The 19,845-nt window shown below is 44.5% G+C and overlaps 1 protein-coding gene across 1 annotated transcript; it reads right to left on the bottom strand.

Annotated features, from left to right (window-relative positions):
- Positions 1–2,550: 2,550 nt before the first annotated feature.
- Positions 2,551–17,126, bottom strand: SRD5A3 (steroid 5 alpha-reductase 3). Its single transcript, XM_032334341.1, has 5 exons — positions 16,792–17,126; positions 10,228–10,370; positions 7,959–8,156; positions 4,404–4,538; positions 2,551–3,511 (listed from the first exon to the last, which is right to left on the bottom strand). The coding sequence occupies exons 1-5, from the start codon at positions 17,010–17,012 to the stop codon at positions 3,252–3,254; spliced, it is 957 nt and encodes a 318-aa protein (XP_032190232.1). The 5' UTR covers positions 17,013–17,126; the 3' UTR covers positions 2,551–3,251.
- Between the last annotated feature and the right edge of the window lie 2,719 nt (positions 17,127–19,845).

Raw genomic sequence — 19,845 nt, 5'->3', positions numbered from 1 at the left:
TGAGCCGAAGGCAGAGGTTTTAACCCACTGAGCCACCCAGGCGCCCCCCACCCCCGTGTTCTTTTATCGTCTACAGGCTTCAAGAGTTTAGTATCTTCTCCTCCCTTTCCTTCCAAAGATTTTATTGGACAGTGAGAGAGCATACACACAAGCATGGGGGAGGGGCAGAGGGAGAGAGAAAAGCAGGCTCCCTGCTGAGCAGGCAGGGAGACTCAATCCTAGGACCCCAAGATCATGACCTGAGCCAAAGGCAGATGCTCAACTGACTGAGCCTCCCAGGTGCCCGGAGAATCTTTTTCAAGGAAGAGACTCAACGCTAAATCTTCTTAATTAGGTGCATATAGTAGCTCTTTATAATTCAGTTTTTACTTGAATAATTAAATTTGCTTTCCCTAAAATCAAAACCTGGCTTCCTACATCATTGGTATTTGGGAAACATGATGTGTGTTGCGTGAATTATTTGTGGATCACTGCCAGCTCCCCTGCTTCTTGTCCATTTATTCAAAAAAATCTTAGGTTAGGCTAATATATATAATTTATAAAACCAGTTAAGTGATTTTTCCCCTGATAAGCAATGTGAAGAGTGGGCAGAAATTGCTTTAGGGGTGCCTGGGTGGCTCAGTGGGTTAAAGCCTCCGCCTTTGGCTCAGGTCGTGATCTCAGGGTCCTGGGATTGAGCCCCGCATTGGGTTCTCTGCTCAGCGGGGAGCCTGCTTCCTCCTCCTCTCTCTCTCTGCCTGCCCCTCTACTTACCTGTGATCTGTCTATCAAATAAATAAATAAAATCTTTAAAAAATTGATTTAGACAGGTGTAAAAAATTTCTACTTGCTCAGTTACTATTTTAAGATCTTCTTTCAAATATTGGTTCACTTTGAGGTGCATTACTCATCAATGTCCTTGAATTCTCAGGTAGTTATACAAAAATTTATAGTCTCCTTAATTTATTGAGTATCCTATAATCTAGCAATTATTATTATCTAGCAATAATCACTCATTATATTAAAAATGTAATCACTCATTATATTAAAATGTAACACAGGACACGCCCCTGTGGAGAAAAAGTGATCCACTCACTGATGGCGAATGTTAGTAAGGAGGATGAGCTACAGCTTGGAGACTTAAAAAAAGCAAAGGCTATTTTCAGCACACTTTTACAGTCGGTAGTTAGTCCAGGGAATGCTGTAGAGAGGTAGTCGGTCACTTCCCCTTAGGAGCAACAGAATGACAGGTTGAGGCTTGGCGACGAGGGTGGCAGAAGCTCAAGGGCCTCCAGCCCCAGCCTATTTCTGGCTTCTCCACGCACGGGTTTGCCCACTCTCCCTGTTGGGGCGCAGAGAGCATTTTCACTACCACCCAGAACAATGCCGATTGTGATCTCCCAAGCACAGCACAATTCTCCGATGTTCTCCACAGTGAAGCTTTTGTCAAAGACCATGCTACTTTGTTCTGACCCCCTCTGAGGACATCACTACTTCCTCTTTAGCCTTCACCTGGAAACGGAGTGCTTGGGCAAGGATAGGAGAGGGAAAGTGAAAGACATGGAAGTGAGTGCGACAGACAGGAGGGGACAATGGGGGTGGTGAGCTTGAGACAAGGACACTGGGGACTGGGAATGCCTTCTAATAGCCCCCGATAGCGTTCTTCACAGGGGAGCTCATCATTGCACTTAAAAGTACAATGAAATTCCAGAACATCATTCAAATTCCTAGACTAACCTGGGTCTGAAATGACATGCTAAAGCAAAATACATTTTCCCCCTAAGTAGTTTGCTATTAAAAAGCATTTGTGTCATTTGTGTGGAAATTAAGACCAAATTGCAATATGCTTTACATTTCCAGTGTGGAAAGTTTAGCTCTGAGTCCTGGTCCTGAGGATGGCGCACCCAAGTGATAAATGAAACAAATAGGTCATTTGTTGGAAGAGACTGAGCAACTCACTGAGGTGGTATTTGATGGACGGGAGAGAAAAGGCTACAGCAGAATTATTTTTAGAACTTTAGAAGGTGCTTTCATGTGCTTATACCGCAAGTTTAGATTAAGAAGAATCTCAGTCTAGCAGCTTCCTTTTTACTACTCCAAGGACGAGGGCGGGAGGACGCACTTTCACTGCACTTGGTTATGCGTCTGAATAATAATGAGGTTCTTTCTCCCACAGCAAGGTACCTATTAGTGCAAAACTTCAGTAGCTAGTAGTAATATGACACCTGCACAAAAGCCATCAAGTTAATACCTTTGTCACTAAGCCAGGAAATCCTGTGCTGCACAAATGTGCGGTTTTTACAGAGTTACTCAGGCCGTGGTGCTACTTTTCCAGTTGTTGTTTTTCTTTTAAACCATGCATTTACTGCCCTTTGATCTAATCATGGGTATTTTCTTGAACAGACTGTTTTGGTGTAAACTTTATTCCTAAAAATCTTCAGATTCACTTTATTAAAACAGTTCAAACTCAGGCAAACCTTAATCCAGCGTGAGTAACTCCACACGAACGAGGCTACAGCACTGGCCCCCTCTGCGGCGAAGGTCAGTCCATTCATGAAGGAGCTCTACACGTAAATATAAAAATATTTTATTTTCAGATGCTTTCATTTTTAAGGTACTTCCTTGAAAGGCATGTCAAAAGAAGTATTAAACAAGAGTGGTTTCCTATGATTTGAAGGGGAGAGGAGTGGAAACCACTGTTGCTGGTTACGTAACTGAAAATCTTCATGGCTGTATGTGAAGGTATACACTATCTCCAACAAACTCATTTTCCCCTAAATCTGTTGCTGTGAAATTATATATTGTGATTTCCAAAAGCTCTTCTGCTTTTACTGAAATGCAATAGTTACTGCGCACTGCTATACTGCTTCTTACGTAGTCCAGCTCATCTGTCCCCAACAAAAAGCCACGGATGGTCTCATCTCTTCCTCTGGGGACGTAGGTGCATGTGTGAAGCCGTTGGCATATTCTTGGTTAGTTTGCTTGTGAGGCAGCTTGGAGAAGTCTCCTCTACTTGTTAGCAGTTGGTTGGTTTTATAAAGCATCTCAGAAGGCAGACACAGCACTCCCAGGCCTGCCAGAAGGATTTCCTCTTTGAAGATTCATTTTCTCGCGGGGTCTTGGTTTGCTCATTTGGTGAAGACTTTTGGGTGTAAAAACGGAATGCAGAGTTACAAACAGTTCTGCAGAAACTGTGCTTTGGTCCCTAGACTTTGTTGTCCTGAGGAATCGCACCTGTCACCTGGTTTGCATGCTTCATGACTGAGGTTACCTTAAAACAGGAATGGCAGGAAAGCTTTCCTATGCTTTGGATAGGAGACAAATTTGCTTTTGTAGAATTTGTGGCTGAGGAAAGCAGACAGCGCCTGGCTGAAGAAAACATATGTCACCACTAGCCACCAAGTTAAGTTGTGGAGCCCAAAGGTGACAGCCATGGAAATGTAGATCATCAGCTCTGCTAAGTAGTTCGGGGAAGAAACATATTCAAACCAGTCTCCAAAAGGGATTCGGTGGTTACAGTGAATGACCACCCCTGAAACAGAAACAGAAGGCCACCTGAACAAACGAAATTGTAGAAAGAGAATTTACCACTTCAGGCCCCATGTCATTTCCAAAAACTCAGATTGCTGACCTGTGTGCAAACCCATTTCCCGTCACACTTCCACGTCAACCTACTATGTATTAAAAAGTTACATGCCTAGGTTACACTATCAACTGAAAATAAGCACAGAGGAAAACCTGTTTCTCCATTAGGCCTCCAAGCTAGTCATTAAGAGTCATTAAGAGGCATGAGCTCAAATCCTGACTCTACCACTCACATGCTGTGGAACTTTAGAAAAGCTGCTTAACAGCTCGGTGCCTCAGTTTCCCCATTTGTGAAGGGAGAATAAGACTGTCCCCAACTCAACTAAGCACTGTGAGACTCTATGTAAAGTTCCCGGAACCGGGCCTGGCACAGAATGAGCACTGGATAAATGCAGAATAGTATTATTCCACTCTTAGTATTTCAAAAAACCTAATGAAAACTGTACCTGTGCTAAGTCAATACAAGCTAACTAAAAAGTTAAGGGGTTTTTTTTTTTTTTTTTTTTTTTTTTGCTGCGGCTGGAATGACCCTAACTCAGCAGGGTAACGGGAATGTTCACGTGCTGGTTAGGCATGTGTCTGCTGTGCAGGCCCCCAGATGTGGACACAGAATGGAATTACAGAGCGTGAGGGCTAGATGGAGCCGGGGAAGTCTTTCAGCATAACGCTCTCATTTTACAAAGGGGAAGATTGAGATCCAGAGAGAGGTCTTGTCAAAAAGGAGCATCTGATAGATGAGTCCGTTAATTTAGGGCAGGAGGGGAAAAAATAAAGGAACAGAGATAACTAACTTCTGAGGGTTCAGATTTCCCATGCAATGGCTGTGAAAGGCCCCTCACCTGCTTTATTTTTCCTGAGATTGCCGAGAATGACATGGCACTTGTACTGATGGACAGACGACCAGATAAACATCAGCATTCCGAGGATATGGAACCACCGAGCTTGCATCAAGAGATTTTTCCCTATCACATAGACTACAGAAAAAAAGAATTAGCTTATTAGCCAGGCTGCAACATTTCAGAGGCTTGGGGAATGATACAGCTAGTAGAACCATACAGTTAGGAGAACACAATTACCCACTATTTTGTTCCTCATGACTAGAAAATTATCCTGACCGAATGTACCAGGTCTGGGGGTGGGGGGGGGAGCGCTGTCCTGTGGGTGAGGGGGTAGGCTCCTCATCCAGGGGCAGCTTCAGTGGCCCCCGACAGAGAGTGCCACATGGACACGCTCTCCTGCTGCCTCTTTAAATGCTTCAAGCACAGAGGTCGGCTCTGTGTCCTACTCTTGTGATGCACTCTCGTGTGGTGATACTGCTTTCCATTTCTATTTCTAAACCTGGTGTTGTGTCTTCTTTCTTACGGTCTACTGTCAGTAAGACACTTTCTAAAGGAATCTCACCCTGAGCTGCCACCCTAAGCCATTCAGGGGAGACACTGAATGCAGAGCACGGACTTGACCGGCTCCGGCCAACGAAGAAAATCACTAGAAGTCACAGCTCACGGTGGGGCTTCCCAAAAGAGAAGAAGTGTAAATTGCAAGACGAAGACACAAACTATCCTTTTCTGATTAGAGAGAACCATGTTAGATTTAGCTCAGAAGTAGAAACACTCAAAGGATCATCTTCCTCTTTCTTCTCCAGCTACCAAGAAGACAGGAAGAAGGCAGGTCTTCTGAGGACTGGCATCAGAAAAGCAAATTCAGGACTTCCTTATGATCAGCAGGAAGCAGTCAGGTTAGTTAGGAACTTGACTGAAGAAACAAAGCTGTCCATTGACTGCGGATCGGATTGATGGTGGGGAAGAGCCTGAGGGTCTGGAGCCAAGAGACAGCCCCTACAGAGTTGATTCAGGTAAGAGAACCGAAAATATGCGATTCCCTATGGGCACTGGGAGGGAGGACTAATGACAGCTAAAGATTAATGAGAGTCCATCAATGTCTACATGTGTTAATTTCTTTTAAAAGCCTATAGTTTACTATAGACTCTTAATGTTTACTAGACTTAGCCATTTAATGAAAAGGTTATATTTTTACAGGTTAAAAATAAACAAAATATAAAAATAGTTTTAAATTGGAGGGCTTTAAGAGCAAGTCATTTTAGGATTAAAAACTGAAGCAAGTGTTTGAGAGTTCTCTTTGCTGCCAGGTTACCTACTCTGAATCAGAGAAAGTACCTATGAGGGAAAGATTCCTAAGAATAAGTTGGAATTATAATGCAGGAAAGGGGAGGCAAGTGGAAGGCTGAGAATCCAATCTGTGTAGTATTTAGCTCTTTGTTTATTCGTTGTTTACTGACTGAGTTTCTACTGAGCCTGGCATCTCACACAGGGATAGAGCAGTGAGCACGTAAGGTAAGATCTCAGTCCTCAGGAACCCACGTTCCAGTGGCAAGGGACAGACAGAAACTCGTAGGCAAACCGATGACCAAGACAAGTTCAGGAAGAGAGGGCACTCAGGAGAAAATAAAATACAACAGTGTAATGGGAAGTGGCTGAAGGTAGACCCTCTAGACTTTGAAGACCAGGAGATGACGGGGCAGCTTGTAGACATCCTTTCTCTTCCTTTTCACAAGAACCCTCTGAAATCAGGATGTGTCCCTGATTACAGATGAAGGTACTGAGGTTCAGGGTGGTTAAGTAAGCCAGAATTCAGACTCAGTCTATTCCTGTCAGACCCCATGGCTGACACATGCCTGTGTGTTCTCTCTCAGTGAATTCCTGAAACCGGTTTGCCTCATCTTGTCCCAAATGCCTGCATATGACTTCTTGAAAGACAAGTAGGTGAAAGAGAGGACAGCTTCAGAAAGGCGTGTCTAGGAAGCTATTTCTGGGAGTGTCTCAGCTGCTTTTTCTTGACTGTTTATTTGGTGGGGAAGGCAGAAGCTGGGGTCAAGCTAGCAGACAAAGCTCCAGAAGAGATACGTAATGCCAACGGAGGCCAACAGACTGAAAGCTAGCGGGTTAGCTGCGTGCTTCGGAAAGCTTCTTTGTGTGGAAATCCTAGCACTGTGCACCATGAATAATAGTTCAGACCTTGATACAGGCTGCACATGAGTGCCACAGCAGAACATTTGGGAGGAAACACTGACTTGATTCAATTCAGGGGAATCAGATGGAGAGATGCTAGCTGAGTGGCTGAAGCCCATAAATAATTCATGAATTAAGAAAAATCATTACTAAATTGTACTCTAATGTCATTCCTTAAGCCAAAGAGACCTTGGGGTTGTGCTATAGCGACAGAGAGAGGATGCTCAAGGGGCTATTCTGATGCCGAAATCAAACCTGAGGAGAAAGTTCACTGAGTACTGGAAACATCCAGACTTTGGTCTCTATTTACACGGACAGACAGGACATCCGAAGACTTGAACTAAGAGAAAACAGTCATGAATGCTTTGCCCTGCAGTGTGTGGGCAGAAGGACACCCAAGGCGAAGCAGGGTGACTTCGCCTCAACACTAAAAACTAACGTGAGTCACCCCAAATGACTTGAGCTCTGTGTAAAAAGCACACATTGTTTTTACAAAAATGATAGTCCTATATGTTAGATCTCCAGCCTCCCTTCCCCCTGCAAAGCACACTTCATTTCCTCCTCATAAACAAAGGTCATGATTTTGCTTCCCTCTTGCCCGGCCAGTGGGAGCTCAGCAATGTTCAGACACAACTCGGACTCTCCACAGTACGCTTTTGTCCTCTCCCCTCAGGCGGCCTCCCTTGAAGAAAAGCTTTGTTATGATCAGAATCATCCCAAGAACGAAATGGCAACAAAATGGCTCTCTACTCCCTCTTCAAATCCAAACAGTTCATACTCTGGTTTCTCTTCAGATCGCATAAATCTTTCGCCTTTTACAAATCCAAACAGTTCACACCGGCCCAGGCCACGCCTTCTCCTCTGGTTCTCTGAGATTTAATCCTGTACCACCCTTTCCCTTCCACACACACACCCGAGGGAGACTGAGCCTTTGGTGGAGCAACTTTGCGGACCGTTTCTCCTGTTCTTGGGTGTTCCTCTGCTTCCTATCCAACTCTTGCCCACACTCCCTCTCTTTCCAGAGTAACTCCGCCTGAGGTCACGGACTTTCAGTCCCACCAAGGGAGACCCACATCCCAATTCTTCCTCCTTACAGCAAGCCTCCTCAACACCTGGTACTTGACTATCTTTACCACAGGCATTAGCGCTTATGTTGGTGTCTCTCAGGTTTTAGCAATTATGTAATAGTTAATGTATATACCCTTGGGCACGTTGACTTTTGCCAAGGCTGGTAGAGTTCAAACTCTTAAATGCAAAGTGGGTTGGGCAGGTCTGTTTTCAAACTTTTGTCAAGCTTGGTGGAGTGCTTTGCCTGAACAGCACTTCACACGCCCAGTGACTCAGCTGACAGACCCCGGGACCACTCACCATTCCTGCCGTCCATTGGCACTTGGCTGAGCACAGTCAGGCCGGTGAGGACATAGTAGACGAGTCCAAAACAGTACTGCACGACGTGAATCACGGCATTGGAGAAGACACTGACATAGAAGCATTCGAAGAGCCTTCGTAAGCTGTGTAGCCACAGAAATACTAACACTAAGAATGCGGACAGTGCCAGCTCACCCCCTACAATTCAGAACGCAACATGTTAGCATCTCTCTTTCCGGGATTAATGCAAAGTCATTATTATTTTTCCTGCTGTTCCACGGAGTATTAAATAAGATTAGAGCTAGGAGAGGGCCCTAGAACATCATCTAGCCTAACACCTTTTTTTTAAAGTCATGAGGAAGTAAGCCAAGTGAAGTTAAGGAATTTGACTAGAGACAAACTCAGATCTCTGGCCTCCCCATCATTGGAAAGCCTTCTGGTTACATGCATGTCACTGCAAAGGAGTCTGTGCACGCAGAACCTGATGTCTGTGGACCTCTGGTTCCTGGCGCTAACAGCCAGTCAAGATGGTCACGAAGAATGCCCGGATGACCTCTAATAACCCCACCCAGTGGGATCCCTGGGTCAGGGGAGATGAGACACAGGCACCCAGACAGGCAGAAAAGGGGACAGGAACATAGACAGAAGGAAATATGCATTTTTTTCCATATTAAACAAACAAAAAACAAAATCATACTCTCAGGGGACTGTGAGCCTTGAGATCAATCTCTCTACCTGCTTCCCACCCGTCTGCCAAAAGAATTCAGAAGAAGTACTAGTTTTTAAAATGACATAACACCTAGATGTTTTTGTTTTTTAAATGAATGTCACACACACATACACACACACACACACACACACACACACACATACACACCCATCATTAGAATTAAGGATACAGTTTAACGAATTTTTTTTTCTTTTTTTCTTTTTTTTTTTTAAAGATTTTATTTATTAATTTGACAGAGAGAAATTACAAGTAGATGGAGAGGCAGGCAGAGAGAGAGAGATAGGGACGCAGGCTCCCCTGCTGAGCAGAGAGCCCGACGCGGGACTCGATCCCAGGATCCTGAGATCATGACCTGAGCCAAAGGCAGCGGCTTAACCCACTGAGCCACCCAGGCACCCCCAGTTTAACGAATTTTTACAAACGAAACCAACCTATTCCACCCATACATCCAGCATCCAGATCAAGAAACAGAACACAACCAGCGCTCCCTTGTCTCCCCTCCAGGCACTGCCTCCCCCCAACAAAGGTAAGCCCTATCTAGACTTCTGTCAGTACAGAATAGCACTGCCTACTTTTCTATTTTAAATACAGCAAATCCTAGTTTTAACTCTTTAGGAATAGATTAAAACAAATATACAAATAAAACTCCTCACAACCAACCTTCTAAATTCCAGAACCCCAGCTAGGCCCACAGTAAACAAAGGGAAAGATGACATTTTTAATGGGTGAAGTGGGAACCACTGAGGCCTCTGCCGGTCCCAAATAGGATGTGCATAGTTCTTCCCTCGGGCTGTCATCTTTTGCAACAAGTTCCCCGGGTTATGCAGAAAAGGACTATTCCCATGGAGCCAGTGGTGGAACAAAGGACAGAGATAGCACCAGGACAATTTGTTTCTACTTCAGCCCCTCACCCTCTCCCTGACACTAAATGAGGCTGCCTTACGGTTTTCACCTTCAATTCCTGCTTTCTAAAATTGTTCCATGCGCCCTTTATTTGAGGATGAGTGAGGCGAATTTAAAGGCTAGTTTATAATCATCTGTTGATAATCATCAACAACTATTCAGAGCCACTTTTATTATATAACTATTGCTTATAGGATAACCGATATTTTTAACTGGTGATCAAGAGTAATTTCTATTCTGTTTTGGTTCAGCTAGAGAAATGACAAATGTTTCAAGGCAAACCTAATGGAGCCCAAGAGCTTTCGCACAGTGTAAAGACTTCTGCATAAATATATCGATAGCACTAAAAATATCAGAAGGAGCACAGCCAGTCTTGTACACAGCACAGCACTCGCTGGGAAGGCAGGCATGAAGAGCGGACTCTTGGTCGGCTGTGATCTCAGTGAAGGACATGGAGACATCCCCGTGGCCACCGGGTTAGGAAGCACGCAGAACTCTTTTTTTGGCCTCACCCTCCACTTCCAGGGCCCAAACAGGAGGAGACTAGGGTGACTGTGAAATACCAGGAACAGCTCCCTGCAGGCAGGAAAGGCAGGAACAGGACGACACGGTTCTAACTAGCCCATGGAGTTGTACCTTGGAACTGGGCAGCCCCGAGAATTCTGAGCAGACCGTGAAGCCAGTTTGGAAAAGGCACTCCCAGGAACAGAGACTGAGTAAGGTGCCAAAGCAGGAAGCCGTTCCACAGCACTGAGATGATGTAGAAGTGAGAAAAGTACCTGCAAGGTGAAACCAGTTAGGCAATCATCAGAGGAGGTCCTCTTTAAAGCATTATTAAGCAGAAAGACTATTTTTAGACTCTGGCGCCTCTTTTCCCGTTTCCTAAAGTGTACTTTTGTTTTTTTAATAGAACCTGAATCCTGCAGACGTTCAGACTTTTAAAATCTGCTTTCAAAGGATGGGACCAGTTAACTCCGGAAAAAGAGGCCACCTGAGGTTAACGAGACCGTGATTGACCTTGTCAAACCTGGAAAGAGGGTCAATTAGCAACCTTTCTTATCTCTGGGTGAGAGGATTGGCTCAAGTTCCAACAGAGGGGGCACCAGACCCTGGCAAAGAGAACCTAGGTTGTGCCAACAGAAGCCAAATGTGTGAAAGATTTCTAAATCCTGGGCAATGTTGCTGCAACAGCCAGAGAGCCTGTTACACAAGATTTACAAAACCACAAGCTCTCGGGGCTGCCAGAAGCCTTAAAGGTTTTCTGATTCAGTGTTTTTCCGAAATTGTGTTGACCAAATTACTTTATAATAGCATGACTTGAACTCATAAAACGAGGAACCAAATCCTGATGGTTACACCTTTCATCAAGTACAGCGCCTATTCTGTAATCAACACAGTTACAAATGAAATACAAGTAAAACCAGCGCCAATGGACACCGAAGTCAGCAAGGTCCCCTTAATGTGAAGGAGGATGCTGGTTTACCCAAAGGAGGTCACCTACTACGGCACAAAGGCCTAACAGGTTCTTCTGAGGTCCCTTTACCCATCCTTCTCCTACTTTTCTTTATTTAAGTAAATTCAAAATCTTTCTGACTCTGCAGGTTGTCCTCCGTGGCCCTCAACACATCACTTTGTATCAAGCCTCTTCCTTGTCACAACAAAATAGACCGAGCTCAGGGATTCTTCTTCCAGAAGATCCAGAGAATTGTATCAGACTTTACAGCAATCCCCGCCCCATCCACCCCAGACCCTGCCCACAACCAGGTCTGACAAATACTGATCTCATCTGATCATTCCAGAGCAACCCATTTAATTCTCCTGACTCCTGTTACAAATTCTATCACTAGACCTGCCCTTGCCGAGCTAGCCTGTTGTTCCTGATTCCGATCTTCTCAGGCTCAAGAGCTTAGTTTCCTCCAAAGTTCATCCTTATATTTCCAATACTCCCTTCCCTACCTGGCCACTGGTTTTTGGTTGCCTTCCAGGGTCTTTCTTAAGACATGCTTCCTAGAACTGAGCCCAGGTGTGGTCTGAGTTGCAGGAGCAAGGCAGAATGTCAGCAGCACCTTGCTCTGAAGGCTTCCATGTAAAGGAGAGGGGTTGATTTCTGAAAAGCATCTTCTGGGCCAGCCACTCTACCTACTTCATTTCTTCACAAGTATTTATTGAGGACTTAGAACGTGCTGGGCAATGTTCTAGGATCTGGGAACTCAGCAGGGAGCAAAGAGACCAGGTCTCTGCCTTGATGTTTACCCTCAGCATATGGTCAACGAATCAACCTATAGACAGTAGCATAATACTGGTTTAGGGGGCAGAGAGGGTGCAGAGGGGAGGCCAAGGGGGTCAAAGATGGCCTCTCTGGAAGTGATATTGGCTAGAATGAATAACCTTAGTGAGCTTCTATGGGAAAGAATTTTCGAGGCAGAGGAAATGACAACCACATAGGCTCTGAGAAACAATAAAGGCCACATGTGTGCAGAAGCAGATGCTGTAGGGTCTTAGAAGGACCTGGCTTTTATTCAGTGTGACAGGGAGCCATGTGTGCAGAGTGACTTAAATAACAGGTTTTAAAATCCTTCTGGCTAATGGAAAAGTTCTGGAAATTGATAGTGGTGATAGCTGCACAGCAATGTGAATGCATACAACACCAATGAACTGTACACCTGAAAAGGGTTAAAATGTTAAGTGTTACGTCATGTATATTTTACACACACACACACACACACACACACAGAGCATTGCTTATTCACTTCACTCTCTTTAAAGTTAGAAAAAAAATTCCTCTGGTAAGTAGGCAGAAACAATTCTGCCTAACAAAAAGTTCACTTGGTTATTTTGTGGCAGGTGAGAAAAGGAAGGCTCAGATGTTAAGTTACATATCCAAGGTCACACAGTAAGTGGCAGCATTTAGCTCCAAACTCAGCCCTATGACTCTGAAGTTAAAATCACCCCGTAGCACTACCTTTCTTTTTTTCTTTTTTTTTTTTTTTTGCTAAAGTAGGTGCTATGGCCAGCGTGGAGTCTAACACGGGGCTTGAACTCTTAATCCTGAGAGCAAGATCGGAGCTGAGAACAGTATTTGGACACTCAACCAGCTGAGCCACCCAGATGCCCCCACACCGCTATACCTCTAATTCATGCAACCTAGACCCACCTGAACCTGAACTTTTCTGTCTCTGGATCACATATGTCAATTTATACCACGTTAAAAGGCCCCTTTAGCCTCCAACAACAGATCTAAGAAGTCTACCCCTTTTGTTTTAGACATTCTCCCTCTTTTTCCTCCCTTGGCACTTTACTTAACTGCAGCACTGTTTTCCAAGCCCGTGGGAAGAGGGATAAGGTGATCCTTATGGTAACACAGGACTTGGCACCAAGCAAGCACTGCTTTAATAAATATTTCAGGGCTAATTAGAAGCTAGGGACTGCTCTAGGGTTGCAACAACGAAAACAACAGATAATCCAGCCCTTATACTCACACTCACACACAAAAGTAAAATTCATTGTATGCCACCAGGCAGTTACTGTTACTGAGAAAATGAAAGCCAGGAAGAGAAGAAGAAATATGGGGGGGGGGGCATGGTGGTGATAGAATTATACTTTTAAACAGGGTGGATAGGCAATACCTCACTGAGAAGGTAATATTTGAGTAGAATTATAGGAAGTAAGGACATAAACCATGTGTGTGGCTATATGGGGAAAGAGCTTTCTAGATAGAGGGAACAGGCAGTGCAAAGGCCCTGAGGTGAGAAAGAAGACTAGCAGAGAGGCCTACAGGGCTGGACTGGCACCACATGGGGGTTAGCTATAGGTCACAAAGTCAGTGAGGTGATGGGAACAAAACAGTATAAGGTCTTGGGCTCTTCCTGTGAGTAAGGTGGAAACCACTGTATGATTCTGAGCCACGAGGCAGGATCTAATAATACAGGTTTGCAGATAGCTGAGACTGATCCAAGGCCCCATTATGGGAGTTATGGGGTTAACTAAGAAGTGAACTAATGTTTACTGGTTCTGACTAGGTGCCTGGCCTGTGCTAAGTACTTTAATGTCTCACCACCTATATAGCAAAGAGGTGTTATTATACAAGCAAGCCTTTTGCCTGGACCATCATAACAGCCTCTTACTCAGTCTTCTCCACACAATGGCTAGTCACCCTTTCAAAAACAGGAATCACACCATGTCACGCCTCCTTCCCTGTCCTAAAGAGTTCAGCGGCTTTCCATACACTGGGAATAAAATCTCCTCTCCACCGTGGCCCTGGAGAGCCAGCCCTGCCTCCCCCAGTGAGCTCATCTCCTGCCCCACCCCTCCCTTACCATCCTCTCCAGTGTTGTCACTGTCACTGTCACAACCACCCTACTTTGATCGTGATCAAGTAATCCTGCTCGATTTCCTCTGAGGCACTTATTACCGTCCAAGATTACCTTGTTTTGTAAGATTTGTTTACATATTTACTGCCTGTTTGATAAGAACAAAAGCTCTTGGCACGTAAGTACTCTATAAACCTTTTGTTAATCAACAAACTAAACCTAAACCCTGTTTTTCTTAAATTCATTGAAGACAGAGTGATCAAGGACCTTATTATTTGTCAGGCACTGAACCAGGGATATGGTAACAAACAAGACAATGTAAACTTATGGCCAGTTTATAGTCTAGAGCAAGGGTTCTTAACACTTTTCTTCCCTGGACTCCACTGGCAGTCTGGGGAAGGGAACTGGCCACTTTTCAAAATGTTACTTCGATCATAAAATACATAGGGATTACCAAGGAAATCAATTATATTGAAATATAGGTAACACAACTACTAGAAAAAGAAATTTGTGATATAGTAATATATGTGCTTAATTACTGTATCAAATAACAAGATCTAGGGATTCATCCTTGTGGTGATGAAAATATTTTGATGTCTCTTCAATATTTTTAATGTGATATAAAAAATCTTTCACCATATTGCAAGTACTGCTAATTCTACCATGGTTCATTAAATACATTTATCATTAAGGAAATGCTAAATTTTGGCTAGAGATTAGTGAAATAAAGATGTAATTTTTTTTCTAACTCAGGTTTGCTCTGAATTCTGTGCACAGGTCCCCTGGTTATGACTGCTGCACCCCTGGAGAAAAGTCTGGATGGCTCTTTGCTTCCAGAGCTCAATTCAATTGCAAGGCTTTGATACCAGTTTGAAACTTAGAAGCAGAAGTACTTCTATACACATTACACAAGTCAAGAGCATTGTGACTCATGTTGACATCACCTATTTATTCAGATTTTCTCGGAAATTAACAATCTACGAACCACAAGGAAAACAAGAAAAGTACCATCACCTTAATTTAGGGAAAAAACCCTACCCAACAGTGGTAATGGAATTGAACATGCCATGAACTGATTTAAGGTTTTATTCTTGCCTCCTTAGGAAAAACTAACCCCAAACAAAATTATGTAAGCACCATTTTAGATGCAGAAATATGAATTACAGCTGCCTCTAAGTATAAAAATTACAGGTTCACTTTTAAGAGTACAACTGAATTCTGCACAAGGAAAAATATTTAAATATAGTATCTAGGCACATTTGTCTTTCTTTCTTGGCCTGGACTTGCTCTATCTTCTTCCAATACTAAAAGAAATGGTTTAAATAAAAAAAACCCAAAAATGAAAACAAAACATCATTTGGACATCATGGGAGGTTCTAATCTAGAATTCTAGAAGAAGAAAAAGGTGTAAATTATGGGAGAAATTACAACAAGCCCAAAGAGTAGTAATGAATAAAGGAAAGGTACCAGGTCTGTTTTCTTAGCTGTCATCTAATCAAGTGCTTGAGCACTAACAGCTGGGGAATGGGAGCCAGAGAAACAGCGGAGTGCAGGGAATGACTTGAAATGTGTCCTTTAATCTAGGGACATCAATCTCCTTTTCAAAATTCAGAAAAACAATTTGTTAGAATTCACACTAAGAAATATTTTTGCTTCACTTTATAACAGTAAAAAATGATAATCTGGGAATGCCATTGCTATAAAGCCCAAAAGGCTGTACTGCAATCAAACTTGATTAAAAATAGGATAATGGCTAATGTTTGCTTAAAAAGAGCCTCTAATAAATACAGGATTTGACTAATTTGTCCTAAATACTTCTACCTCTTCCCAGGGCCTCATTCCCTTTCCTCTTCCCGTGAATGTCCTACATCTTCCTTCTCAGTGTTAACACCTGAGGAATCTCTCTCCCAACAGACCAAAGTGGGGGCGATTATCCACGTTTCAGAAGCCAAGTTACACTCAGCCGCATTCTTGTCTGTGGACCTGGGACCCTGTCTCTGAGAGGTTCAAGCGATAACCCTGGGGTTTTAATACATTTGAAACCTTATCACGTTCCTCCAGATACCTTCCTACATGTTCAACTTTCGATGCACCTTCAAGACAGAAGAGCCACTGCTGTTTTCCTACCGTCTAGAAGTGCTTGGCTGACTCTTCTCAGCTATGTTCTGAATTCAAAGCAAAACAATAAAAAACCCCAAACAAAAGCAAACTACAAGTCTTTACAATTCTGAAAGACCCCTACTTAAGCCCTAACGATTTAGATTTAATCTTTCATTGAACTTGGTTATGAAACCTGTTGAAAGTCAAAGCTTCGGGGTCAGTCTCGACAAAAATGTGCAGTCCTGGGCCAAGGTGCTAGGGAGGAGGGTCGGTGTGGCCGAAGGAGGTGCCGCCCTGTGACCAGCGGCTCGCCCCTCGTCCTGACTTCGAAGGTCGGAGACAATCGAGAGAAGCACAGGCGAAGGGCGGGCCTGCCTTCAAGTCTACAAGTGAGTGACCTCAAGTTAGATCGAGCCCTAGAGTGCAGGGGAGGGCTAAAAGGAAACTTTGGGACCAAAAGGCTATAACCTGACCAGGCCTACATTCGGAAGCGCTACTTCCCCCCAGGGGAAGACTCGGTGCGGCCACACGTTCACTTTCACGTGCGGCTCAGCATCCTCGGTGCCCGCGGGCTCTTGGGGCATTTCGCCCCCCCGGGCCACGACGCGGACGCGGCCGTGCCCCCAGAGACCCGCCGAGGCCCGCCGCGCCCGGAGACCTGTCAGGGCCTCCCGGGCCCGGGCCGCGCCGGCCCCGCGCCCGCCTCTGCTGCCCCCTGCCGGCTGCCGGAGCCGGGCGCCCCGGGCTCTCCGCGCCTCGGCTTCCCGGGCTCGAGCCGGGGCGCGGTTACCTCTTGGGCACATCAAAGACCCGGCAGGCGGCCGGGCGCGACGGCCCCTCACGCTTGGTTTTCCCATAGCGGATCAGGTCCTGGAAAAGCGCGCAGCCCGGGAGCAGGCCGGGCGGCACTAGCTGCAGCAGCAGGGTCAGCAGGAAGGCGGCGGTCAGCGTGAGCCACAGAGCGCGCAGCGGGTTCAGCGCCCAGAGCTCGGCCACAGCCCAGGGAGCCATAGCCGACGCGCCGGGCCTCCGCGCTCCCAAGGGCCAGAACCACCCGCCAGGGCTGCAGCGGCCGCTCGCGCGCCGCACACCAGGTGGGCGGGACGTCGGTGACGCAGCGCGGGACGCGGACGTGCGCGGCCCCGCCCAGGACACGCCCAGGGGGCGGGGTCACGCTGGCGCTCTGTGGTTGTCCTCAGTCTCTGGTCTGACTCGCGGACCTGTAGGAGAACCCCAAAAGATGATTCAGCGATGTGATGCGAACAGTTGCAAGCCTGATTGCTGTATTTTTCAGTGGAAAAATGGAAACAATCCTGAATGGTGCACTTTATTTAGTTAAGTTGTGTTGCAATAACACGTTGTAATATCATGCAGACATTAACATGGTAATGATGAAGGCGGTAGAAACACGGAACGCAGTTTAGGATAGCGGGAACAGGAGGTTAAGTGAAAATAAGTCGACTGTAAAATACATGGCTGTGATTGCAAACAACCGTATGGTCAAATTGGCCTTCTGGCTGGGAAATGAGGGCTTTTCGTATGACTTAGGATCTCTTCGGCAGGAGTCACCCCTTCATTTTTCTTCATTGTTTTTAGGTTGACACCGCAGAAATGCAGCTGGTCTTTCTAGGACATCTTTCCAGACAAGCTACTTGCAGGGACCAAGCTTCCTGGGTGACAGAGATTCTCTTTTAATTCTTTGACTTGGGAAAGGTTACAAAGCAAGACAGGGGTGTGTGTGTGTGTGTGTGTGTGTGCACGCGCGCGCATATGTCTGTAAGAAAATAGGAAATATTGACGCTAGAAGGAAAAGTCATTTTTCTTTTCCTCTCACTGTCTCTCTCTCCGTTCAGATTTTAGCCAAAAGAGTGTACAGCTCACATTCAGACAAACCCCCTGTGGAGGGCAGTGGATGAACAGGAAGTCACAAGTCAAACCCTACTGAGAGCATTTGTGTATGTTTAAATCCTTTCAGGAGTGAATTATTTCAGAAGTGGAAAACCAGGCTAACGTCTGTTAGAGAGATCATTACCAATAAGCATAAGCCAGTTTTTACCTTTCTTCATTTAATTACCAGTGCTATATGATAAACAAATCTCTGGCTTTGCCAGCAGTAAATGACCATGCAGTTCTACTAGTTGTTCAGGCCAAAAACCTCGCACTCAACCTTGATTCCTCTCTTTCTCTCACAGCCTAACTACAATTAGCAAATGCTGGTGGTTGAGCCTTCAAAATTTGAAACCCAAATTCAATCAATTCAGTGAAACCTTTGGAGTCAATGCTTTACTACAGACCCCAGCCAGCTCAATAAGTAAGAAAAAGAAAGGAAAGTTCTAAGGACTGCAAAATAAGAAATAAGCTGTCATTATTTGGAGATAGTCAGAAACTCCAATAGAGTCTAAGATAAGATATTAGAACTCACTGGACATTTTGGTAAGGTTGCTGAATACCAAAATCAGTTTATAACTGTTGATCATTTTATTTCCCAGCAAAACCAGAAGATAAATGTTTTAAAGATTTGATTTTAAATAAAATACTATGTTTAGGACTAAATCTCATAAGAAATAGGTAAGTCTTTTTCAAAGAAAAGAAAATCATACTGGTACTATAAAGGACATATCTAAAATGAGAGCTATACTAAGCTCACAGACTGGTTAAGATGATAATTCTCCCCAAAGTGATTTACGGGATAGATATAATCCTGATTAAATCCTAACTTTTTGTGGAATTTAGCAAGTTGATTCTAAAATTTATATGGAAGGAGCACCTGGGTGGCTCTGTCAGTTGAGTGTCAGACTCTTGCTTTCAGCTCAGGTTATGATCTTGGGATCATGAGATTGAGCCCCACCTTGGGTTCTGTGGTCAGTGGAGTGTCTGTTTGAGATTCTCTCCCTCTCTCTCTACCTCTCCCCCTGCTCTCACTCTCTCACTCTCTTTCTCTCTAAAGTAAATAAATAAATCCTTAAAAAATTTTATATGGAAGTCAGAAAGGCTAAAGATGGCCAAGGCACAGTTGAAGATGAAGGAGAAGATTGGAGGCTCACTCTATGAGACATGGAAGCTACCAGAGCTATAGTAGTAATGACGTCTGTATGGTATGGAAGTAGGGATAGACAACAGACAATGGAGCATGGTGGAGAGCCCAGAAACAAATCCCTATTATACACTTGACAGTATGATTGAGGTTGTGTGATACATCAGTTGGGAAAGGATGTACTTATAATAAGTGAGGCTAGGACAAACGTGTAAACCTCAGGAGATAGACAAGGGTGGTGACAGGGAAGTGAGAGAAAGAAATACGACCCCTTCCTCACTCCATGAGTAAAAAAATCAATTCCAAGTGGATTAAAGACCCAATGTGTAAGGCAAAAATAAATCTAGAAGGTAACATAGGAGACTACTTTCTCCTGTATCTTCTAGAAGGTTATATAAGAAACTGATCTCATGGTAGGAAAGTTCCTTCCTCCCAAGATATAAAAAACAACTAGGGGTGTCTGGGTGGCTCAGTGGGTTGAGCCTCTGCCTTCGGCTCAAGTCATGATCCCAGGGTCCTGGGATCGAGCCCCGCATCGAGCCCCGCATCGGGTTCTCTGCTCAGCAGAGAGCCTGCTTCCCCCCCCTCTCTGCCTGCCTATCTGCCTACTTGTGATCTCTCCCTCTCTCTCTGTCAAATAAATAAATAAAATCTTTTAAAAAAAATGCTCTTAAAAAAAAACAACTAGAAGAAGACATCAGTACATTCTACAACATTAAAATAAAAATCTTATTTTAAATAAGAGTGAAATAGAGTGAAATACAAGGCACAGAATGGGGAAGGGTATTTGTTATACATATAATCAATATA

This window comes from Mustela erminea, chromosome 2 (assembly GCF_009829155.1).
Source record: "Mustela erminea isolate mMusErm1 chromosome 2, mMusErm1.Pri, whole genome shotgun sequence".
Taxonomy (NCBI): Eukaryota; Metazoa; Chordata; class Mammalia; order Carnivora; family Mustelidae; genus Mustela; species Mustela erminea.
This window is presented reverse-complemented; position numbering and strand designations above follow the sequence as displayed.